The sequence below is a fragment of the Thyridium curvatum genome, assembly GCF_004353045.1.
Source record: "Thyridium curvatum strain D216 chromosome Unknown NODE_39_length_367864_cov_79.813791, whole genome shotgun sequence".
NCBI classification, from domain to species: Eukaryota; Fungi; Ascomycota; class Sordariomycetes; order Thyridiales; family Thyridiaceae; genus Thyridium; species Thyridium curvatum.
The window spans coordinates 101,901-118,892 of record NW_022156794.1 but is presented as its reverse complement, the minus strand read 5'-3'; the positions used below and the strand labels follow the sequence as shown (position 1 = coordinate 118,892).

The 16,992-nt window shown below is 57.2% G+C and overlaps 6 protein-coding genes across 6 annotated transcripts; 4 read left to right on the top strand and 2 right to left on the bottom strand.

Moving 5' to 3' along the window:
• Positions 1–389: 389 nt before the first annotated feature.
• Positions 390–2,594, top strand: E0L32_006711 (uncharacterized protein; the record flags this gene model as incomplete). Its single annotated transcript, XM_031141374.1, has 6 exons — positions 390–660; positions 716–977; positions 1,038–1,181; positions 1,238–1,772; positions 1,821–2,303; positions 2,367–2,594. The coding sequence occupies 6 exons, from the start codon at positions 390–392 to the stop codon at positions 2,592–2,594; spliced, it is 1,923 nt and encodes a 640-aa protein (XP_030994542.1).
• Positions 2,595–2,672: 78 nt separating this feature from the next.
• On the bottom strand, positions 2,673–4,232 carry E0L32_006710 (uncharacterized protein; the record flags this gene model as incomplete). The annotated part of the gene is made up of 1 exon (XM_031141373.1): positions 2,673–4,232. One exon carries the CDS (start codon positions 4,230–4,232, stop codon positions 2,673–2,675), a length of 1,560 nt encoding a protein of 519 aa, XP_030994541.1.
• Positions 4,233–5,114: 882 nt separating this feature from the next.
• E0L32_006709 (uncharacterized protein) lies at positions 5,115–7,290 on the top strand (the record flags this gene model as incomplete). Its single annotated transcript, XM_031141372.1, has 10 exons — positions 5,115–5,252; positions 5,309–5,371; positions 5,437–5,802; positions 5,857–5,898; positions 5,955–6,335; positions 6,392–6,433; positions 6,484–6,643; positions 6,697–6,855; positions 6,921–7,193; positions 7,244–7,290. The coding sequence occupies 10 exons, from the start codon at positions 5,115–5,117 to the stop codon at positions 7,288–7,290; spliced, it is 1,671 nt and encodes a 556-aa protein (XP_030994540.1).
• A 423-nt stretch (positions 7,291–7,713) lies between these two features.
• On the top strand, positions 7,714–9,204 carry E0L32_006708 (uncharacterized protein; the record flags this gene model as incomplete). Its single annotated transcript, XM_031141371.1, has 3 exons — positions 7,714–7,917; positions 7,977–8,515; positions 8,616–9,204. 3 exons carry the CDS (start codon positions 7,714–7,716, stop codon positions 9,202–9,204), a joined length of 1,332 nt encoding a protein of 443 aa, XP_030994539.1.
• Positions 9,205–9,951: 747 nt separating this feature from the next.
• E0L32_006707 (uncharacterized protein) lies at positions 9,952–11,612 on the bottom strand (the record flags this gene model as incomplete). The annotated part of the gene is made up of 4 exons (XM_031141370.1): positions 9,952–10,312; positions 10,373–11,050; positions 11,121–11,440; positions 11,517–11,612. The coding sequence occupies 4 exons, from the start codon at positions 11,610–11,612 to the stop codon at positions 9,952–9,954; spliced, it is 1,455 nt and encodes a 484-aa protein (XP_030994538.1).
• Positions 11,613–14,068: 2,456 nt separating this feature from the next.
• Positions 14,069–15,085, top strand: E0L32_006706 (uncharacterized protein; the record flags this gene model as incomplete). The annotated part of the gene is made up of 1 exon (XM_031141369.1): positions 14,069–15,085. One exon carries the CDS (start codon positions 14,069–14,071, stop codon positions 15,083–15,085), a length of 1,017 nt encoding a protein of 338 aa, XP_030994537.1.
• Positions 15,086–16,992: the final 1,907 nt, after the last annotated feature.

Here is a 16,992-nt window from a genome sequence, read left to right as displayed (position 1 = left end):
CGATGTTATGGGATGGGATTGTTAGAGTACAGGATAATAGCATACCCGGAGCGTTTTATGTTTTAGCCCACTATCAATGTTTATGACAACATCTTTAGTTACCCTGGATCACCAGCAGTCAGCAACTCAATGAGAAATGAATACACATTGATGGCCTGCATAGTCTCCATGCCGGCCCCGCTGTTCTTGGTTAGGGCATGCCAAGCCCGGCCGATCCACCCATTACATGACCAGCCAGGCATGTTGTCTCTTCGCTGTGCCGCTGTTAGATCTGAACTACATCCTGTTCAACGCGAGAAGCTACCTGCGACAGGCATCTCTTTGCTTTTTGTCAAGCACTCGCCTTCTTTCAAGTATTCCAAAGATTGCTGATTTTCCCTCAGACAAAGATGGGGGATCATGATCTGGATCTCAAGGACACAAGTCACATCCCCGTGGAGCCGGCGCCGCTTCGGCCAAGACGGAGACAAGGCAAAGATGTAGAGCGCCACGCCTGCAATATCTGCCGGGAGCGCAAAGTTCGCTGTGACAGGGCTTTCCCCAAATGTGGCCGCTGTATACGCCTTCGAGAGGACTGCAGCTACGATAGCTGGACTCCTGGTACCGCTCTAAGCCAATCCGCCATGGCTCGTCAGTTGGCCGAGCTACAGCAAAGACTTGGTGAGTTAACGACGTGGTCTTGTATAAAGACAGCGGACTGATCGTTTTGACACAGCCAAGGCTGAAGCGCTGCTTGCTGCGGCCGCGGTCGGTCCAGGTGCTCAAGCAAGTACCGAGGCAGCTCCAGTCGACCCTTTTCGGCCTGACCTTCTGGGCTCGCAGCCTGTCCTACGTGTCGGAGATCCAGTCGCCCACGATCCTCTAACTCAGCCATTTGGAGGCTTTGGGGATATCTCCACCGATATGGGGCTGGATATGGACTCGTTTGTCGACTTTGATAGCGCTCTGAACTTCGCCGGCGCTGATCTTGGTACCCTGTGAGCAGGCATGGCTGCTATACCGTTCCATGTGGATTATTACTCACTATACTCTCCCAGAAATCCTGAGATATTTGTATCCCACGCAGGGCTCGATGCATTTGCAAAAGAGAATGGTGTTCAGAGAGAGGTGCCATCCCCTTTACCACCAAGTACTCATAGCAGTAATGCGAACCCCCTCTCTCCAGAAGAACTTAGTCGGCTGTGAGTAGATTTGCGAGATCACATTGTCATGGTCCGTATTTTGCTGATGCACCCAGTTATGATATCTATTTCGACACTCTGCACCCGTCTCTGCCCTTTCTCAGCCGTCGACGGTTTTCCGCTGCGCTGCTGGCCTCCCCCTCATCATACGCCCTACATAGCTTGAGCTACGCAGTCGCACTGCTAGGCACGACCATGTCCGCACATCACAGAAGCTCACAGAAGAGCTGCTACCAGCTCGCACGGAGATACTTTGACCTGTGCGAACAGGACGAACAGAGTGGCGACTTGGCTAGTATCGATTCCTTCCAGGCGTTGATCCTCATCGTCAGATACGAGATCATGGGGCAGCGGCTAGAGCGGGCCTGGATCACGATAGGCAGAGCTATCAGGCTGGCCAAGATGCTGGATCTTCATCAGATTGATGGAGACCCCTCCGAAGTATCCGAGTTGGACCTGCAGCTAGCACTTCCACCGACGAGCGATCCAGCACTGTTGGAAGAAAGGCGGCGGTCCTTCTGGACCCTGTACGTCTTGGAGAGCTATGTCAGTACCCGTACTGGGATGCAGTGTCATCTGGGTGAACCGAGCGTAGGTGTCATTCTCCTTTGCAACATGCGTAGACTAATCCTTGGACAGACTTTCTCAGTCAGACTGACATCGTCTGGTCATATCGACTCATTAAGAGATGATAGACCAATGCCCTTCTTTGACGATGTCATCCGCAGTCCGGATACTTTGAGCGTAACGTCATTCGCCGGCTGCATTTTCATGATAGAGCTTGCGTTGAGATGCTTCGAGCACTCCCGGAACAAGGGCAAGGGCACTGCCCAGATGGGCTTCTGGGATCGTCAGTATGCTCTGGTCAAGGATGTAGCCGAGCGAACCAAGCTCCTTGCCAGGTACTTTGACCTCTCCGCCATAGAGACGGATCCCGTCGCGCTGTCCGTCTGCATGAACATGTGCGCACTGGAGATACACCTCCACGAGACGGCCGTCCAAGAAGTCGAGAGGCAGAAACTACCAGCGAGCATGGCGTTGGAGAGCCAGCAACAGTGCACGCGAGCTGCGGAGAAGGTATTCCAAGTCACGCAGCACATGTTACCTCGCCGAGGATCACAGGTGAGGCCCATACACCTCACTTCTTATCATGGACGTGTGCTAATTGGCTATATGTTCTTCCAGGGTGACTACCTCCATTTACAATCGACATTTGTCGCCTGGCCGATCTCTATGGCCATCAAGGTCTTGGGGCGAGACGGCCCCTTACAACAACAGCATGCCGAGCAGAAGAGCCTTATCGACAAGCTGGTCGTGTTGGTGAATGGACTCGACAGGGTTGAGGCTCAAGAAGGATACTGGCATGCTACAGTGCAAGACGTGGTGGCAGAAGTCTCTTGGAGGGCCCAGTGACAACCCAGTGTAGATGGAAATCGATACATTTTGGATGATCCGCATTCCCTCTCATCCCATATAGAACACGAAGCCACGCTAGCTATGCAAAGAGTCAAACACGACGTCGAGCCTCCCCTCCAGCACCCTGTCCACGGCCTGCTTGATGGGCCGCGCGACAGCAGCGTCGTGCAGCAGGATCCCTAGCTCCTGGCTGGTGAACCAGCTCGCGCGGTCCATGTTCCCGGACCCGAGGAGCGCGAACTCGTCGTCTACAACCGTGAGCTTGAGATGCGACTGCACAGGCTCCTCTGCCCGGCGGCCCTGCTCGACGTCCGACGACGCCCGGCGGCTCTTGGCCGCGGCCAGGAGCGGCCGGTAGTAGTAGATCGCCAGGCGCCCGCAGCCGGCGTCGCTCTCGCCCTCGACGGCCCTCGCCGCGCCGGGCAGGGCCATGTAGCGCCTGACGAAGCCGCCGACGCACCGCGGTGTCGTCGTCCCGGCGGTGACCAGCTGCTCAAGCCACATCATGCTGCGGCCCGTGACGACCGTCACGCTCACGCGGCGCTGCAGGGCGCGCAGGAGGCTGGCGACGACCGCCTCGCTGGTCAGGTTGGGCGTCTGGACGTAGATGCTGTGGCGGGCCGAGGAGAACAGCTCGAGGCTGGCGATGTTGAGCGGCGTGGGCGGCGGGATGGGGTGGGACTGCCATGGGAAAGGGTGGAACTGCGGGTTCTGATGGTGTGAAGATGGGATGATCATCGTTGTCACTCCGGCTTTCTGCAGGAGGATAGACGTGTCGACTGTGCTCTCGATGGCGCGCACCGTCGACTCATCTGTCGACTCATCTGGAAGTTCGCCTTGGTTGCCCCCTTCATCATCATCATCTGTGTCGGAATTCTTGCTCACGCTGTCCGCTCCAGCGTCACCAGGCAGGGTTCCCGCTGAGCCTTGTGTCGGGTCTGCTGTCCTGTCCCACGTCCTCGAGTAGAATTCCAAGAGCCCAGTGATGGCATTCGCCCCCGACAGTTCGATGCAGCCCTCCAGCCATGGTTCCCAGCTCACGTTGCAGCTGGGGACGAACGCCCGCTGCCTGTCTACAATGACAAACTTGGGATGCATCACGCTGACGGGGAAGAAGAAGAGACTCTTGACGGTCAGATCAATACCAGCGGCCTGGAGGACGTCGTGCGCAGGGAGCCCGAGAGTCGCGGGCCAGCTTTCCGGAGGGTAGACGTAACCGTCCGGCGACCAGGTGTGAAACAGCCGCTGGAAGAAGCTCCGCGAGGAAAAGCAGACGCGGATCCTCAGACGAGGCAGATCTGTCGTCGACCGTCGGCGACGGGCGGCGAGCTGGAGCAGAGTGTCGCGCAGCGCTGCCAGCGTGTCGGACTGGGCCCAGAAGCAAGTGACGAGGATCACCTCGTGGCGCGCAGACAGGATGGCGGGCAGGATCTTGCGCGTGTAGATGGACGCTCCCGTGCCGAGGTGGAAACCGCGCACTGTGCTGTGGCAGGCCAGCGACTCCAGCTCGCCCTCGTCATCGTAGTCGTAGTGCGGCAGCTCCTGCGTGGCTCGAGAGCCGCGCCATCCATCGGCGCGGAGCCGGTCGGTCACGTCGCGGACGAAGGTGTCGGGGGATGGCGGTGAGGGTGTCATGCTCTTGCCTCGCCCGGAGCTGCGGATTCCTCCGCGAGCAGGATGACAATGACAGTAGCAGTTGCGGTTTGCGAACTTGCACTAGATACTCAGGCCAAAAGTAGAAACTTCTGGTGAGTTTCACTTGCTATGGCATGGTCTGGAGAGAGTCGAGGAAGGATGTCGTCACATCAAGGTTGAGCTGCGAGAGGGTAGCGAGATGAGCGTTGAATCTCAGCGCAAAGTCAGCGCTTGAGGCTTGGGCCGCCCCTACGTCAGGCGGGCTGGGGTTTACAGGCGGCCATCCCAGTGGGGCCATGAAGTGCTGGACCAGGGTGTTGAGCGCCAAGGAGCCCCCGAATTGACCCCTTAGCGCGCTCAGTCCAACACATCCATGAATGGATGGAAGTGGTGGTCTGAACAGCAAGGCCTCGAGGATCTCGACGATGCATAGAGATAACCTTGCAATAGCCCCCAGCCATTTACTGAGCATACAATACATTGCTTATCTCTTTCATGGCTTTTACGAGAGCACAGTATCAGGGAAGCAAGACGCCGTTCGTTCCTCTGAATAGCACAGTACCCACCGAACCGACGGACCAATCATCGAGAGCGCTCGGCCGACGTGCTCCGTGGGGAGCAGCACCGGTTCTATTCCGGCCGGAGATCACCACTCCAAACAACACATCATCCGCGACTGGCACCGGGCGGTCGGCCGAGCTGCAGTGATATAAAACTCCAGAACTTGTTACTCTCATTTACCACTATGAAGTGCTTGCTAGTGCAAACAGAACATTACCCTGGAACACAGTTTCCAGTTCCTAATACGACAGTCACCTCGTTTCAGTGCTTTGCAATATATATACCACCACTTTCCTCACCAGGTTCCCACAAGACGCCATCATGCCTGCAGTGGAAATTGAGCGTACCGGAGCCGGCGATTTGGAGGGCTCTAAGAGCTATGATTCTCGCCCAGACGAAGAATCCAACATGGATGTTGCCAAGCACATTGATTCTTCTCGAACTATTCATGGATGGAAGGTATCCAAAAAGCTTGTCCTTCAAAGAGTTGCCGTGTTAGCTAACAATCCTGGAAGTGGGTTGCCGCGTACACTGCCATGCTGTCGACGACCTTTCTTTTCTCCCTCGACAATACCATTGTACGTGAATTCCGCGCCAAGGTTATCCTCTACCACGAGCTAAGAATACCCATCCCTCCCATCAGGTAGCAGACATCCAACCCTCCATCATCCACTCCTTTGGCGCAATCGATCTCCTGCCATGGGTGGGCACAGGCTTCGCCCTCGGAACCATGACGATCCTGCCTTGGGGCAAGGCCTACGGAGTCTTCAACATCAAGCCTATTTATCTAGCCAACATCCTCCTCTTCGAGGTCGGGAGTGCCTTGTGCGGGGCAGCCCCGAACATGACTGCGCTCATTGTCGGCCGAGTCATCGCAGGAGTCGGCGGCTCCGGCATGTACGCAGGCACACTGACGTACATCTCGGTCCTCACCAATATGCGGGAGAGGGCTGCATACATGGCAGGCAGCACAGTTGTATGGGGCGTGGGAAGTGTGCTTGGTCCCGTGGTGCGTCTCTCTCTCCCCCTCTTCTTATTTGACATTGCGTACTGATTCAGCTAGGTCGGTGGTGCATTTGCTGTGAGTTCAGCGACGTGGAGATGGGTATGTTGTGCGATTGCTCGTCCTCTATCTCTAGCCAAGTTTAACAACTTCGGCAGGGTTTTTACATCAACCTCGTTGTCGGAGCCGTCTTCGCGCCTGCGTACATTCTCCTCTTCCCTTCGGTTGATCCGCAGATGGGCAGAACCTTAAGAGAGAAAGCCAGATTGATGGACTGGCCTACTAGTTTCACCTTCGTTGGCGGAGCGGCATGTTTGGTATCAGCAATATCGTTTGGAGGTACTGTGTATGACTGGAACTCCGCAACATTGGTTGCGCTATGGGTAGTGACGGGAGTACTTCTTGTGGCTACTACCCTGCTCTTGACATTTCATCCGGGAGTTTCAAAGGAGCACAGGCTCTATCCTGTCCATTTCCTCAGAAAGCCTCTTTTGATGAATATGCAGCTTCAAGTCTTTCTTGCCGGTGGCATTGTGCTGGTATGTTTTCAGACTCATAGTTTCGTGGCGATGGCTCTACTGACACTCGGAATCAGAGCATCACTTATTACATCCCCTTGTTCTTCCAATTCATCCGGGTAAGCTACTCGCATGGTTATACCCGTGGCACAGGCTTACAATGCGGCAGGGAGATGGACCTCTTGATGCTGGAGTCCGACTATTGCCGCTCATCGTCGGTCTGGTCGTAGTCTCTATGGTCAATGGGCTTCTCATGCCGAGGTGGTCCTTCGTTGCACCCTGGTACTTCTTTGGGAGTGGTCTCGTGCTCACTGGAACATGCCTGATGTGTAAGTCGTGCCCTGCTGAGCAGACCAAGTTGCAGGCGTGTCTCTAATCTCAGCAGACACTGTTCATTATGACACCCCCATAGCCAAGATATATGGCTACACAGTCTTGATCGGTGTTGGAGCTGGTTGCTACATTGTTGCCGGGTTTTCGGTGATCCAGTCCCTTGTTCCCCCTTCTGACATTGCGAACGCAGTCGGGGTGATGGCGATTGGTAAGCTACACCTCAGGCTGTTGGGATTATTCTATCGTTGATGTCAGCTCATACCTTTCTCCTAGCCCAAAACCTCGGCATGGTTCTGTTCCTAGCCATAGCTGGATCAGTGTACCAAAACACGGCACTAAACCGAGTGCTCGGAGTGTTGCCAGAGCGTTCACGAGCGGAGATCACCGAGCTGATCGCTGGAGCGAGCAGTGACGCCTTCAAACGGTTGTCAGAGAGCGAGAAGAACATCGTCATTCCACAGATTACCAGCGCCATGGGCAACGTCTGGCTCTTGTTCCTTGTGGCTGGGGCATTGAGCTTTGTTGCGAGTCTGGGTATCGGTGTGCGTGAGAGTACCTCCCCGTGCTGGCAGAATTGATACTAAACTGAGCCCTAGAGACTTCGCCTCCGCGCTTCAGAGCAAACGAGCTCCTCTGGTCTTAAATCTTAGTCTATGCCCGGGCTTAAGGGAAGGACTCTGTGCGACTGGCAAAGCAGCTGATTACTAACGGCAATTTCTACAGGTCCGCTTCAAGGTGGCATGCAGGTACATGTGCATCATACCTAGTGTGGAGTGCATGTAGGCTGCGGATCGGCCAGCTATAGGAGAAAAGAAGTGGATTCCGGGGGCGGGAGGTCCTAGGATCCCAGCCTGGGTAATGTCATCGGGATCTTGGATAAACGCCCCAATGATCAAAGCTTGTAGCTTTTGATATAGCCGGCTAGTATTACACAATCTCCCCAGGTCCCGTACCCAGTTCGGAGACTCCGCATATAAAGACTAAAATGCCTACACCACACTGAGGAGGCCAATCCTACTTGGCTCGTGTGAATAGAGTTCAGAAAGGCAACTTGGGCCTGGTAAACATGGTCTTTCTTCGAAATATGTTGCCTTCGGCAGCTTTTGTCCAGGTCGGACTACTGCTCTTGTCCGCATGCGTCCAATCGGCACCGGCGAGCTCGGGACTCGCTGTCGACACTCGCCAAGCCGGCGACGATGGACACTGGGTTGCTACGTGGACCTCAATGCCACAGCTGGTAGAGCCAGACAACATGCCGCCTGTACCCTTCGTAAGTCACACGTGGTGTCAAAACTCAACCAGTGCAGAGACAAGCTAACATCTTTGAAGAGAGGCGGCACGACACTCAAGGACGCCACCCTCCGGCAGACACTACACATGTCCATCGGCGCCCCCCGTATCCGCGTCCAGATCTCGAACACCTTTGGCGGCTCCGACCTCCCCATCACCGCGGCCTCGCTCGCGCTGCCGACGGGCGGCAAGGCCGGCGTCGGCGGCATCGACACCTCGACGCTGACGGCGCTGACGTTCGACGGCGGCAAGGCGTCGACGACTGTCCCGAGGGGCAAGGTGGTCTACTCGGACCCCGTCGACTTCAAGGTCGCGCCCGAGTCCATGCTCACCGTCAGCCTGTACTCGCAGGCGGGGCAGCAGGGAAGCAGCATCACGGGCCACCCGGGCAGCAGGACCACGAGCTGGATGCAGCAGGGCAACCACGTCAACGCGTCGAGCGTGGCGGGCACGAGCACCAAGCACTGGTACTGGGTCAGCGTCGTGGAGGCATGGGCGCCGCTGGACAGCAGCGCGTTTGTCATTCTGGGCGACAGCATCACCGACGGGCGGGGGAGCATCGACGACGCGAATAACCGGTAAGGATCCATCACCACCCCCCTTTTTCTCCTTTTTCCCCATATATATCAATATACATTCCATGCAACGAACATTGCTAAAAAAAGACTGGACGGAAAGCTGGCCCGACCTCCTCCTCGCCCGCATGCAAAAGTCCCCCGCGACGGCCAAGATCGGCGTCAACAACCAGGCCGCCGGCGGCAACCGCGTGCTGCAGGACGGCCTGGGCCCCTCGCTCGTGAGCCGGTACAAGCGCGACGCCATTGGGCAGCAGGGCGTGAAGTGGGTCATGGTCTTCGAGGGCGTCAACGACATCGGCACGGCCGGCGCGGACGCGGGCTCGCAGTCGCGCGTCGGGGACCAGCTGATCGCCGCCCTGAAGCGCATCGCGGCCGACTGCAGGGCCGCCGGCTTGCGGGTGTTCGCCGCGACCATCACGCCGTTTGGCGGCAGCGGGCAGAGCTACTCCAGCCCCGTGCGGGAGCAGACGCGGCAGAAGGTCAACCAGTGGATCCTGACGAGCGGGACGTTTGACGCCGTCGTCGACTTTGGCAAGATGCTCGGCAGCGGCGGGTCGGCGACGAGCAGCCAGCTGGCGAGCCAGTACGATGGAGGGGATCACCTGCATCCCAACGTGGCGGGCTACCAGCACCTGGCGGACCAGTTCCCTTTGGAGATCTTTGCGGGGAATAGCACGGCATCGGCATAGAGAGCGTCATGTGTATAGGTTGGTTCTTGGGAGTGGGCATAAGAAAATGATAGTGGACAGAAGTGGACCGAAGTGACCTTTTCTGTTCTTGATTACTCCTCACTCTTTTTCATCTACCGTGACAAGTCTGTATCCTGGATCTGGCACTTGGTCAAGAGATGGTCTACACCAGTGATAGACTCTGAAGGAAGTGGTATGCCACAGTCGATACAACGGCTCGGCCCGAGAGAAGCAAGGTGATGTGGGGACTCAGTGGATGGCCGTGGAGTCAAACATCAACAAGCGTATCGAATGGTAGAGGATGGCGATGGCGGAACCTGTGGAGCAAAGGCTTGATGCATATTACTGGAGATAAGGCTGAAACATCGGGGCATGAGCGCGGGGACGCTTGAGTGCCCCCGTCTGGCTCATGGTGGGCTGGTGCTGGGAGTCTATTATTATTCAGCTTGTGAAAGTGAGAGGATGTTGGCATTTCGAGCTACAGGCGCAGGGATCGCCAGTCTGCTTTCACTACACCTTCTCCACACATACAGTAGATAGCACAGGACGGCCATTTTCAATATTTACCGAGTTTGTTATTATCAAATACTAGAAAACTCAGATTGGTATCAAGAGCATTACAAAAAAGGTAGGTATACGCATCCCAACACCCGCTAATGCTCTTCCCAGAACTGCGTTCACACAGTTCACAACCGTAACAACGAGCGATGATCTATTTCGTGTTTATGTGTTTTTGCTTCCCCACATCTAGACAGCAGCAGTGACCTTCTCGGTGGGGGCCGGTGCCGTCTTGCCGTCCTTGATGCTGGTGTGGCTGCTGTGCGACTCGGCCAGGTTGTGCTCGGAGGGGGTGCGGGCGAGCTCGACGTAGTCGTAGGCGAACTCGCCGAGCTGGCCGTCGTCGAGGCCGAGCTCCTCCTCCTCGGCCGAGGCGCGCAGGCTCAGGCCGGGCACGAGGTTCATGAGGAAGAGGATGATGCAGGTCATGCCGAAGGAGTAAGAGAAGCCGGCGACGCAGTCGGCCAGCTGGTATGCGAGCTGGATGTAGTTATGGTTGAGCCAGCCGCCGGAGATGGTGGTGGAACCGTCGAGATGTGCGATGTAGTCACTGCGAGGACCCGAGTGTTAGTTACATTCCCATTGGAACAGGCTAGAAGGTGATGCTTACGCGGCGAAGAGACCAGTCAGCAGGTTGCCGACAATGCCACCGACGCAGTGCTCGGCGAAGATATCGAGGGCGTCGTCAATGCCGAGGACGAACTTGAGCTTGGTGGCAAAGTTGCACACGATACCGCCGACGACGCCGTAGATGACGGCAGCCCAGGCGGGGACGAAGCCGGAGGCGGGCGTGATGGCAACGAGGCCGGCGATGGCGCCGGAGCAGAAGCCGACGGTGGACCACTTCTTCTCCAGGCGGTAATCGAGCAGGCACCAGGTGATGCCGCCGACCGAGGCGGCCAGGTTGGTGACGAGGCAGGCCATGACGGCCCTCAGGTTGGCGGCGAGGGCGCTGCCGCCGTTGAAGCCGAACCAGCCGACCCACAGGAAGACGGTACCGAGGACGACATGAGTCACATTGTGGGGGCGGTAGGGCAGGCCGCGGACCTTGTTGTAGCCGGAGCGGCGGCCGAGCATGAGCGAGTAGGCGAGGGCGGCGGCGCCGGAGGAGATGTGGACCGGGGTGCCGCCGGCGAAGTCGAGACCGCCGAGCTTGAAGGACCAGCCGTTGGGGTTCCAGGTCCAGTAGGCGATGGGGTCGTAGACGATGGTGGCCCAGATGAAGATGAAGACGATGCAGGGGAGCATGCGGCCGCGGTCAGCGGCGGCGCCGATGGCGAGGGCAGGACTAAACAGATATTTGTTAGCCAAGATGGCATGCTGGGGAAGACTCGTTTGCGGATGGTGTAGTGTCTTACGTGATGGCCGCGAACATGCCCTGGAAGATGCAGAACAGCAGGTCGGGGACCTTGGTGCTGCCGACGCTGGGCTGGCCGAGGGTCTTCATCAGACCAAAGTTGGACAGGTCGCCGATGAAGGAGCTGCCCGTGTGGGAGAAGGCGAGCGAGTAGCCCCAGAAGAACCATTGGAAACTGACGACCGCTATACTCATCATGGACAACCAGATGAGCGCGAGGGCGGACTTGCGGCGGGCGAGGCCCGAGTAGAAGAAGCCGACGCCGGGAATCATGAGAAGGACGAGGGCGGTGGAGGTGATGATCCAGGCAAAGTCACCGGACTACCCATTGCGTATTTGTTAGTTGCGATGAGACATTTCATTGAGTGTTTGTGCGCTTTCTGAGATGGGTGCGTACCGAGTAGTAGATGTTCAAGTCCTCGGTGAGGGAGTCGCCTCCGGTGTCAGCAACACCGGTGGTGCCATTGTAGACTGTGAGGGGTCCGGCAGACATGATGGCGGATGGCGAGTCGACGCGACGCTGCTAGTGAAGGTGATGAAAGTGTCAAGAGGTGGTCTAAGACACTTTGTCTTCTCCAAGAGGGTGATCGGCAGCGACCTGGTAAAGGGGGGGCGGGATCCGCTGGATTATATGTAGGGGCGTGAGGGATTCGAGAAGCACAAAAGGAAGACTCGGACGGGGAAGGGGGAAGGGGGGTATAAGATTAAATACAAAGATCAAAGCTGCAGGGAGAAGCGCGGGATGAAACCATGAACCCAGACCCCCGGGATCTCGGCTGAGCGTGGCATGTCAGGTCGCAGTATCCGTGGTGGTTGTCGAACCAGTGACAAAGCTGAAATGTAAGGGCATTGCACAAGAGATAAGGTGATGACCAACGCAAAGTTTGTGGTGGTTATCGGGGCACCGGTCGCGGTGATAGAGTGATAGAGACAAATGTGAGAAACAGGCCAGTCTCTGGGCGTGTTAGCCTTTGTGTTGGAACCTGGGATTCCGGGACTAGGGACGAATAATCAAGGGAAAGCCACGCCAAGTCTGCGCCAAGCTCCGGGCGGGGACCCACCGTAGATAAGACGGCTCGCAAACGAATAGAGCGCCCGGATTCACTTGGGCAGACTTCCCAAAGCAGCCAAGACCCCGGCCGAGGGCTGAGCGGAAGCAGAGCGAGCCAAGCGAAAGCAAACCAGAGCAAGGATGGATGGACGCATGGAAGACACGGCGGCAGACTCTCTGCACCTCGCATCACCCCCAGGTTTCATGAAATGATGTGGCTTGCTTGCTCCGGACGTGCCGTCGTGCATGAGGATTCGAGGAAGGGTTCAAGTCCTTGTCAGCAGGCAGGCTGAGGAGAGGAGAGAACCCCTCATCATGATATCATCTCACGCAGAGCTTTACTTGTACAGATCTCATCGGGCAGTACAGTGGACCGTAGGATGAAGGATGAAGGAATAGGTACAGGACTGCTATGCTTGTACGAAGGAACCTATGAAAGGAAAAGCCAAGCCGCACCGTTGGAAGCGGAGGTGGAATGTCGAAACAGGTTAAGGAGAGTCAGCGCAGGCGCCCCATGCGCGCCATGCAGGAACTGCGTGCGCTCTCCGCGAGACACACATGCAGATGCATATACTCCCGTACCTAGGAAGATGCGAGCACCTCGCATCGGCGACGCGGCATGCCGTGGCACCTCGAAACTTACTTATACGCCATGCCCGGTCCTGAGGTCGGGTGTGTCGCACAGCGCCCTCACAGGCCCCGTTGGCAGCGTCAGCAGCACCGACCTACCTTCTCGTTCAGGCAACGTTTGGCGAGAGGCATCTCTATTCGGCGGCGGCGACACACAGGGCGCGACTTGGGAGACGACGCGCTCTCTCTCTCTCTCTCTCTCTCTCTGAGAGAAAGGCATTGTGGGATGTCTCAGGGGCCAGCAAATCCTTATCTCGGGCCTCTCTAAACGCGATTTGCCGCTCCCTCATTGGCGGGAGATAGCGCCTGGCCCGTCATTGAGAAACGCCGCGCTGTGATTGGCTGTCCGAGCGTCATCCATGCATTTCTTATCTCTGGAGCTTCCAGGGTGGGTCGTATAGGCTGTCTTGGCGCGCCGTGGCTTATCAGCCTGTTTGTCTCGCTGTGTCAGAGATAAGAAACAGCCCGACTCGACGAAAATGTCACGGCTTGAGTGAGAGTTGCAGCCTCGGGAACCAATGATCCGGACTCGACCAGCGCAGCTACGCCATAGACGAATTAACGGTATGTGAAGGCAAGATTTGAGTACCTAGGTATGAGTGCCTAGCCAGCAAATGACTACGGAGTAGGTTAATATTCGGTAGTTGACTAGTTGTAGATTGGGTTGAGATCGCTCTCGCTTCACATCGACCATGATCCCTGGCCCCGGTACATTCGCACGCCCAATGGGCAAGTCGTCTTCCATGCAGGGCTCTTCGATGTCTCACAGCAGTCCCTGCATATCGTCTGCAATGGCCATCGCCGTTCAACGCTGATATATAGCCCGTCTGCCCCCACCAACCACCCGGACCCGGTCCGCGACACGCTTGGCGAATGCTTGTCAAAGCCCTGTCGCATGGCTGGTGGGGGGATTTTCTGGCACACGCCGCCTTTCACCTCCCGAACTGAGCGGACCTACAATCTAGATGGCATGCACTCTTCCGCTGCAGGTACAAAACGTGGGGAAGAATGCCGTACTACCTTTTCTACCTTGCAGATCCATTCGATCTGATCGTCAAGCAAAATGCCATGCGTGCTGTTCTCGATGCTCTGTTGCCTGGATGAATCACGTGTGGGGCGAGCTATCTACTGGAAGCTCAGCCCCGTCAGCATCAACTGCTTGATGCCTAAAGGTCAGCTGGGCTGGACAAATTAAGGTAACCAGTACTGGAGGCTACTGGGAATATTCTCTTTCGATCCAACACCAGACATATCAACAACACTCTACCATGGCGTCCCCTCCGACACGCCTGCAGCGCACAGTCGGCGCCCTCCTCGGCGTCCACGCCGGCGACTCCCTCGGCGCCTCCCTCGAGTTCTCCACCTGGGATTCCATCCGCAAGCGGTACCCGACCGGCCTGCGCGACATCATCGGCGGCGGGCCCTTCAGCTGGTCGCCCGGCCACGCCACCGACGACACGGACCTCACCCGCGCCGTCCTGCTCGCCTACCTGGACGTCCGTCGCCGCGGGGCGGCCGGCGAGGAGGAGGAGGGCGGCGACCTCGCGCGGCTCGCGGCCGGGCACATGCTCGACTGGATGGACGGGCGGTGGCCCGACCGCACGCCCGGCGTCGAGCCCGTCGACTTCGGCGCCGCCACGCGCATCGGCCTCGACAAGTTCAGGGCGTCGGGCGACCCCGCCAAGGCCGGCGCAGGCCCGAATCAAGCTGGCAACGGATCTCTGATGCGGTGCATCCCGACGGCGCTGTTCCAGGACGACCGCGACAAGATGATAGCCGAGTCGCAGATCATCTCCGCCGTGACGCACGACGACACCCGCTGCACGGTCGCCTGCGCCGCGTACAATGTCATCGTCGCCGCGCTTGTGCGAGGCGAGTCGCCCGAGGGAGCGGTAGCTGCCGGTCTCGACGTCGCCAAGGAGCTGGAGAAGGAACCTGCAAAGCCCGTCGTGGTGGGCGCCATCAGAGCGGGGACGCGCCTGTCGGTTCAGGAGCTGGCCGAGAAAGGTCCCGGCGCGTCCTTGCCCGGGAAGGCATCTGGCTACGTTCTCGAGTCCCTCTCCATCGCGATAGCAGCCGTCTTGGACCCGAGGACTCTGGTGGACGTCCTGGTCGATGTCGTGAGGATCGGCAAGGACACGGATACGAACGCGGCCATTGCGGGCGGACTGCTGGGAGCGCGAGATGGGGTCGGCGCGATACCCCAGGACTGGGTGGACAAGTTGCAGTTCCGAGACGAGTTTACGGCCGCGGCGACGGAGTTGCTTGGCGCGGAGGCTACGTGAAGAGCATAGACACATCTATGAAGCTTCGAAGCAGTTTTAGGAAGCCATTCAAAGTCTCTAATGCAAGACCTCGATGCTGAAAGAAAAGGACTCAAAGCCAGTATCGTACATTCTAGCACTCAATACGTGATGCGATGGACACGCATCACTAGCTCGTGACTGTCAACAACAGCTAGTCACTTCAGGAATGCAATGATGGCACACATCCCGAACCATGCAGTCTATACTTAGCCATCTATAGTCTGATGAGCATCGCCCATCGGCCTCAGCCGTGAGGCCTCGCGCAGGAGGCCGCCAAGCAATTTGACTCCAGCCCACGTTCTTCGCTGCCGCCCATGCACAGAATAGCTTGTCCCGAAAAAGTAGGGGACCCTGAAGCTGAGGGTTGCCAAGGCCAGACTAACGACCACCGTTGGGAGCCCGTGGCGCATCGCAGCCAATCTGCGCCTTGCAAATAGACGAGACTATTGCCAACGCGGGCTAGCCAACACCAAACCGTCGACAAGCCATCGAGCCAGCGGTCTGGTCTCCAAGGGAGGCCCACGGGGCTGAAGAAAAGACAAGAGAGGGAGCTGGGGTGGGAAGAGTCTCTGGGAAAAGTATAACTACCCTCTTTGTGCGACTTCTTTGGCTCCCGTGTGGCATCTTGGCATTGCCCAGACACCCTCTTCGACGTCAATTCAGGCACGGGCATTGTCGCCGTGGTCAGGACCTCGTACCGATTCAATCGCGACTTCACCACCATCGACTGCGCGACTTTGCGACAATCTCACCCAACACCCTCACTAAGTTGCGACCAATCGCGTTCCCCCTTAGGAAGATGCCGAACTCGCAGGCGCCGAAGATGGAGCCGCCCATGCAGGCGGCGCAAACCCCCAAGGATCAGAAGAGTGTTGTCACAGAGCAGCCTGTGAGTGTGCCCCCCGGGACTCGTTGGCGCAGCGTCATTCATGTTTGAGATGGTTGGCTGACCAGTCCACAACAGAAAGCCGAGCCGCAGCCTTCAACGGACAACGAGGAGGTGACGGGGCTGCGCGGCGGCTACTTGAACCTCGGCTGCTCGTGCTGCCACGGCACCCTATCTTTCTACAAGAGCTGCTGCTAGTCTATTGCTGTTTGCAACCCGTGTGTGATTGCAAGGAATGGAAAAGGATCCGATCGCATCGAAACACTTTGATGAGATCTGCCTGTTCAGTCGCGTCTGGTGCCGTTCAAGGCCTGCGGCCAAACGCTAGCTCTTCCATGTATCGATTTACCGCGAATGAGATACCAAGAAGGACTGACTGGAGGAGAGGCGAAATGAGAAACCTCGATACTCACCCCTGTTGTGTAGGGCTCCGAGCTTGAATACACGATGTTATGACGGCTGGGGCTTGGACTTTGATTCTTGCGATTCTTCTATCTTCGATGGGATTCATCTCCTCGTTGACTTACCCAACTATCGACTATTCATTGGTCAGCAAGTTCAAGGGTTTGTTGCATGATCTTATTATTCGTTACCTTGGTGGGACGTTGATGCTGTCTTGGACGGGCAGGTCGTTGGTCTCAACTATAATTGCATGTTGATCAACTCCGAAGCTGTCGAATAACTTGTCGCTAAAATATGTGCATATTTACCAAACCAAACTACATCCTTGCAGCCGGGATCGGAAGCAATCCCTGTACTTGTACAGGTCCTTCGCTTGTCCCAGTCACAGCCCCATCTGTGCGCTTAGGATCAGCGAACGGACACATGGATGCCACATGCAGTCAGATTGACATGTTCGCACATTTGCACATCCCATGTCGGTCGAGGAGCCAAATCACACCGGTCCGAGTCGTCCCCCGCAGAAGCCTCCTTGCCTCCTTGCGTAAGAGAGAATAAACCCGCCAACAACCGCATCTAGCCTCGACCGTTTGCAGTTCAC